The sequence below is a fragment of the Odontomachus brunneus genome, unplaced genomic scaffold (assembly GCF_010583005.1).
Source record: "Odontomachus brunneus isolate Ranch 3 - 2012 unplaced genomic scaffold, Obru_v1 Obru_scaffold_108, whole genome shotgun sequence".
Classification (NCBI taxonomy): Eukaryota; Metazoa; Arthropoda; class Insecta; order Hymenoptera; family Formicidae; genus Odontomachus; species Odontomachus brunneus.
The window spans coordinates 1,035,971-1,042,929 of NW_022639558.1; the positions used below are offsets into that span (position 1 = coordinate 1,035,971).

At 47.2% G+C, this 6,959-nt stretch overlaps 1 protein-coding gene across 18 annotated transcripts in view; it reads left to right on the forward strand.

Moving 5' to 3' along the window:
* LOC116849171 (serine/threonine-protein kinase MARK2-like) overlaps positions 1 to 6,959 on the forward strand; it is a 126,245-nt gene that overhangs the window by 91,894 nt on the left and 27,392 nt on the right. For 8 of the 18 annotated variants that reach the window (XR_004379093.1, XM_032826081.1, XM_032826073.1 and 5 more), the window contains exons 2-3: positions 2,533 to 3,774; positions 5,839 to 6,184. The exons of 4 other annotated variants lie outside the window; for them this stretch is intronic. Coding sequence is in view for 13 of the 14 variants with exons in the window: in XM_032826081.1 (XP_032681972.1) it covers positions 3,071 to 3,774; positions 5,839 to 6,184 (1,050 nt within the window). In the remaining variant the exon portion in view is untranslated. Of the gene's footprint in view, positions 1 to 2,532; positions 3,775 to 5,644; positions 6,185 to 6,959 lie in introns of all 18 variants that reach the window. 6 more of the 18 variants (XM_032826077.1, XM_032826074.1, XM_032826076.1 and 3 more) reach the window with 3 other exon arrangements.

Here is a 6,959-nt window from a genome sequence, read left to right on the forward strand (position 1 = left end):
TGCTCTGTGCAGACCATTTGGGATTTATGGCTTGATCGACTTCTCGTTGAAAAACAACGTTGGTGCCACGTCGTTCGACAAGTTCCCTTCGACATATCTCAACGAATTTACCCATACATACTGCTTTGACGAACAACCGGTAACGATCTGCGAAATTGATCGGCCGAATTAGTCCGTGTCTCCTTTGAAGTTCGCTTGGTCGGGCATTCTGGATCCATCGCGCATAATCTTGATTCTTTCTCCATCGATGCTTTTCATTAAATCAAGCCCGCCTGCGCAATTCTATTTTTAGCGTTCAGCAGTGAGAAAGAAGTCGTTATCTCGCGCTGTTATCTTCCGCGACGTTAGCGGGACAATTACGGATCAGTCGATAGGGACGGCGAAAATCGCGTCTTCAAAAAGCGTTCATTTGGAATCAAGTTCAACAATAATCACCGAAACTGTGATCGATGTTTTTAGAGGTGTAACAGCCGGTATCGTGCTTAAGAATTGCAATCGCGCGTCATCGGTACGTCACCTCCTGTCTTCTGCGTTCAAGCCTTCTATATGCATCAAAAATTCTACACGAAAAAACTATAATATTTTCTCCACGTAACAATCATATCGTAATAAATAAGACAAATAAAAGAGCGTACCCACAACCATGATTGGCTGTTACTTGTTCTATTAATTAATATATTGTTTTAATTTCAGAGCTTTATATTTATTCTAACAATTATATTATATCTTTCGGGCCAAAAGAGAATAAAAGTATTCATTACGCGCTGCAGCTTCGACGCATAGTCAGGTTCAGTTTAATTGCTTCGCGTTCGCGCGTTATCGATCGCTCGTTCGTTCATTCGTTGGTTGATTGGTTGGTTGGTTGCTTCAAGGCATCAATTAACGCCGTGGGTAACATTATTATCGTAACGATTCACCGTCGTCGTGTTACAAGCCGTCGAGCCTTCCAAGTCGCCAGCTTTTCGTCGAGGGTGGCCGGTTCAATTTCCCATTGGCGAATATTTCCCGACCCTTCCATCAACATCGCGGAGGATCCCGCTCGAGGGAGTCGGTTTACCCTTTTGGACTTCACCCCGACTCGATCTCGGAACAAATTTCCGCTCGGCTATTTCGCGCAGAACCAACGAACGGGCGAAAGAGAAGGACTATCCATTTTGAGCGTAAAACTCCGCGTGGACTGCTCGACCGTTCATGTTCCCTCGCCCAGTCGATCGAATTTTCCTCGACGTCGAGAGTAAGAAACGACTTGATGACTCAATACGAATTACGCGTTGCGAACGCAATGAATTTTCCTCATACGTCGTGGTAATGCGCACTTTTTGGTGTATATTCGCAAATTATTTGGCGGAACGTTGCGAGCCTCCTCGCGAGTCTCTGCGAACATCAAGTGGTGGAATATTTTTCATTGCGTCGTTCTCGAGCCGAATCGCGCGGATCAAGGTAGAACTCGCGGATATTCTCATAAGTACACTTATCGGTGTCTTCAATCAGCATGTGTACTGTGACGTAGCAGCTCTTTACTCGATATCTCGACGTGCCCTCGATCGTTCCGTTCGATAAGCACACAGTAGGTCGTATTCCGTGACACACGCGTGAAATCTCTCTCTCTCTCTCTCTCTCTCTCTCTCTCTCTCTCTCTCTAAAATCTAAAATCTTTCTATCTCTCTCTTTCTCGTAGATTTTCGATATCTTGCTTGACCCAATAAATCAATATTCAATAATAATTTATACATACTCGCCGACATGCTCGAGTTGACGAGAAAAAGACGAGTGTGATGGAACAGGTGTACATACTCTCTAAATTTCTTGTGGTGAAATTTCACTCGAAAAGTAGAGTGACCGCCGAATCATTCGGGTCCTCGACTTATTTTTCGCTCCTGTACTGTGAATTCTCCACTCTGAATCGTCGAGTAAGTGTCTTCACTCTGAAACTGAAGAGCGAGTCCGATGTGTTCCGCCGTCAAGAGGGACATGCTCGCTCCAGTCGATCGGAACATTCGCTCATACGGAATCAGAATCCACTCCAGTCTTGCGTGAAACACTCACTATTGCGATTTCGAGTGGCGGTATTTTCGCTATATCGCCTCGAGTGAAAATACCGCCACTTCTCGCTCGCTCTTAGCGAGATTTCACTCCGAGAAATTTAGAGAGCGCGAAAGAAAAGTTTCATATTGTGTTTAATCTCTAAGACGACGACAATCGCTCGCGGCCACCTCGAAGGCCATCGCTCTTCACGTATCAGATTATCAGATAACTCCCTTTAATATCTGTACTTTCCGCGCGAGGCGTCGCGTGCGAAAGTTTTCCAAGTCCCGCGTTCGACTTGCCGCGACAATTCGCCTCCGGTTAGGTTCGTCATTATGTAATAGACATCTGAGTCACACGGACGGGAACCACGTTTACAATTCTCCGGGCATTATCCGGTCGCCGTGGTCGTCGTCTAGTCGCGATAATCCGCGCGATTGCGAGGTCTCCCTGCGTATCTATCGCTTTTATTGCCTATATCGTTACGATTGCGAAACGTGTCGACAGCGCCGTCGGCCGCACCAAGCTTCATTTTCCCGTCTCTTCGACCAAAAATGAGAAAGACCGGGAAAGCCTGTGTATACACGTGTGCCGCTTGTCGCTTATCGATACGTGTGTGACTGTGTGCCGCCCAGCGGAGAAGTGTGCATAGGTACGCGGGGAACAATCCGGTCGTCCGGATCCCGCTTCGTTCTTGCGGGTTCTGGGTTGTCTCTGTGTGTGATCACGTGTTCAGTGACGCCCGTCGTGTACCCGGCGTGTGCCACATTTTAAAACGCACGCGTCTTCTTCCTGACAGAAACTAAATCCCCCGAGCAGAGTTGTCATCGACCGATCGGGCTACTGAATCGATGTTGAGGACTTGTCAGCGCTCAGTCCGTTACCAACGAACAATCGTCGCGCGACGCGACCGAGGAGAAACTGAAGAGCAGCTACTGGCGGTCCTTGTCTTCGTGGCTACGTGAAAGAGAGAGAGAGAGAGAGAAAGAGAGAGAGGTAAAGAAAACAGGACTGAAAGAAAGAGCGAACGCGAAATACCTCGACCATGGACGATCAAGAGAGCCCGTTCGTGCGGTCGCAGGCCAGCAGGAGCCTGATCCGGCCGCAACCTGGTGGACGAAAATTCCTGCTTTCCCCGGCTGAAAGGGCGCGCCAGTTAGCGGCGAGTCAGCAACAGACGCCGGAAATGAAGAGCCCAGGTACTCCGAAGCGATTGTCGGCGGCGCACATGCCTTTGGAGAGTCTGAAGCAGTGGGAACTGGTGGAGGACGATAAGGGTCTGCAGGTGGTTGAGAAACGAGCTGGCGCGCCTCTGAGTCCCATCAGGCCGAAGGAGACAATCGCGGGGTCGTTATACAATAATACTCCCGTTTCCGTAAGTCAGTTTAACGAGAAGAGCGCGATGGGCGCCAGTGTGGTGAAAAAGCTGAGGATGTTCAACTCGAAGAACGTCCAACCGATCGGACTTATGCTCGAGCAACAGCAGAGGGAACAGCCACCGCCCACGACGACGGAACTGAAGACGCCACTCAGTCTCGATCTGATCCTGAAGCAGCGCACCAGCTCGATCGCCGAGAGCACCGATATGCTGCAACGGCTGGAGCAGCAGGTCATGGCTATCGAGCTAGGCACGATCGCCGGGAGGACGCGTCAGTTGGAGAACAGCTCCGATTTCGAGCCGGAAGTGCAGCTGAGGTACAGAGAGCACGAGGACCTGCTGCGGAACGTGACCGACGACGAGGCCGAGGGGTAAAAACACATTCTGTCTCTCCATCAAGTCAGTCTCATCTACACGCATTCGACACGCGCCCACATACACATACTCACACATACACACGCACGCGACACACAAGCACGAACGTCAACACGGCATCGTCGATACCTCTTCTACGCGAAACACGTCTAATTTCGAACTTTCTTCGGAATCGCGGTGCAGATTTCGCGAAATCACACGTTTGAAAATTATCATTCCTCGAGCCACGATGAGATTCGAGACAATCGCGTTGGTCGGATGCCAAATTCCTTTGAGAGAAGCAGAAACGAAAGTTCTAACAATGAGATCCCGAGGATGGTTTCATTTTCCTCTCGATGGAGTCTCGAGAGATTGATTACGCCTCGGAATTTAATATTGATCGCGTCCGCCCACGCGAGCGTCTTCAATTTTCGCTAATCGTCAGTCGGAGGTCGGAGTCACGGCATTTCAATCGGTCGATATCCGTGGGAACGTGTACACACACGCACACGTACACACGGGCACTCGACTCTTCACCATACTTTCAGAAAGCAACGATAATTATATACTTAATAATGATATAATTGAGAAAATAACCATCCAACCTCCACCTAATCCAGCACCTTGTCGTTACCGGTTTCCTACACTTGATTGGCACAATTGGTTGTTCGTTACGCCCACGCGTGTCCCTTTCTTCGATACAATTGGCATTTAGTTTACGCAATGTCACAGCGGCCGATTCATTCTGTGATTTCCGTCGGTTCGTCGCCATTCATTACACACCCAGCCGGGAGAGAGATCGGGGGAGCGGAGCATGTCGCGCAGATGTTTCGTTGGATTGGTGTACCGGGTGTACACTGAACAACTGAAGAGTATTACGCGTGTAACAATTGTCTGTGAACAAAAATATCCGGCACAGATTCATGTAAAGTATTATAATGTTAAAAATATCTGGATATAAAGGTGAAAGTATCAGCGGCCGTATATCTAGTTCTGGACATTCTTATTGTTTGAGTCTTGAAATACCGAATATTTAACATAAAAAATATATATATATTTTTTAGACACAAAGTTTCCTCTCTGACAATTTGTGACACATCTCGTTATGCACAGGTAGAACTCGTAAAACTGAACAAAATTCCTTTGCCGTTTCGCAAACAGCCATAAAATCTTGAATTATTAATTGAAGAAGAATTGATGAATGATCACGCGTGACAGATGAGCCATGATGGTGACATCTGCCGCCAAACTGAATAGAAAAGTTCTCTACTATTTTGCACCAGATGGTGTCACGTAGATTTCTAGTTATTGATTACAGAAAATTGAGTATAGGATTAGTTCGCGATAATGCACTAAGTCTCTTTGTTTAATAACTGAAAATACACATGAAGGTTTGCTAAATGGTAAAGACCAAAACAATAAAAATATCCAGAATTATGTCCGGGAATTGGTACTTTGACAGTTTCCGAATTATGGGCGATCGAACTTATATTTGCAGGCAAAGTGGATAATAACGAAAAGTGGCTATTCGCTTTATTCCCAAAATTTGCTTTGACAGATTCTACCTCAATTGAAAACTCAGAAACTCGTATTAATAATTGTCACCTGAAATTTGTCTCATATGCGAGAAATACTCAGATTTCTATACAGTCAGGTCCAAATTCTTCAATATTATAATTCTATGAATTATAATATACGTGACATCTGTATCTGTGATCGCGAGTCAACTGAAAGATTCTCTCGTCTAACTCTGAATTCAAGTCCCAGTGTGTCACTTGAGACGAGGTTAAGTGATAATTATTAATGCGGGCGAAATGCACCGAGATATCCGCCATTGAAAATCGCAGAGACATGCAATCATGCCTCCGAAAAAAACCTCTCTCTCAGGTCACTCGACGAACGATCAGACGCATTATCATCCAGCACGACCCCGCACAAAACACTCAAATTGCCAAACAAAAATTCACACCCGTTCACTGATAATCGCCGTGTATACAACACACGCGACACCGTGTCATCCGAAAACACCACACGATACGAGAGAGAATTGTCAACTGTATCGTAATGAAACGTCAACGAAGGGTCTCGTCGCTGCATCGCGGGGACGCGACGCGGAATTCCACCGGGAACACCGGCATCGCGCCGAAGAAGCCCACCGTTAAGTTGTCCAGGACCGCTTCGGACACGCGGCGAGAAGTGGAGATGCCCCTCCGGGGTCAGTCCAGGATGCAGCAAGCTCGCACGTTCGTTCGTCGCCCGCAAGTTTGCACGCCGATCGTCACCAAGAAGGATCATCAGCGTTATCATCATCTGCAGCAGCAACAACAGCAGCAACAGCAACAGCAACAACAGCAGAACAACTCGGCGACCATTCCTCTCAGGCCGTTGTCGGACATCATGCAGAAGGGTGTTCCGAATGACAAGGAGGTATATACGTACAGCATATATAACACACGCGTACAGCGGATATATCATAACGAGTTATCGCACAAAATCGTTATCAGACAAGCGATAATCGGCGTTATCGACGGCCGTTTCGCCGATACGGTCAGCTTCTATTGTACGAATTGCGGAGAGTCGGAAAGAAAGAGAGGAGGTCACTTCGTACTTTGTTTAATTTCATCATGATTGAGAGATACGATCTCGTTTCAATTACACCAGAGGCGGCTCTTCCTCGGCGACAATTAACGTTTCAGTCGCGCACTGAGGACAAAGCGCTTGATAATTTATTCGTGGGTGGGCGAGTTTATTCGCAGAATAAGCAATTTATTCGTGGATAAGTTTATTCGTAGAAATTAATCTTATATATTTCGCAGAAATAGAAAAACCTTGCCTTTCGCAGAAATAAACTTTACGTCCCACAAATAAGTTTGCAAGTATTTCTTTTTTCTCAGCGCGATAATCATGAAGCATATTTGTGATGCTCGAGTATATCATATGTGGATGATAAACGCGAGCCCTCAATAGAAATAACGCGAGTCTATCGGGAACGATCGTGTGCCGATCGCGACCGTTCGCAAGGCTTCGCGATCTCATGTCGTGTATCGACAAGGCGGCTAACCCTCGAGCTAACGAGTCGAGTGCAACGAATGGCAACGCGTAAATGCACCTCCGCGCTTACGTCATATATGACTTGTCGGTGCAGTCTGCGGCTCATCCGTTCGGCCTGAAATAATCCGGATGGCTTCCCCCCCCCCCCCCC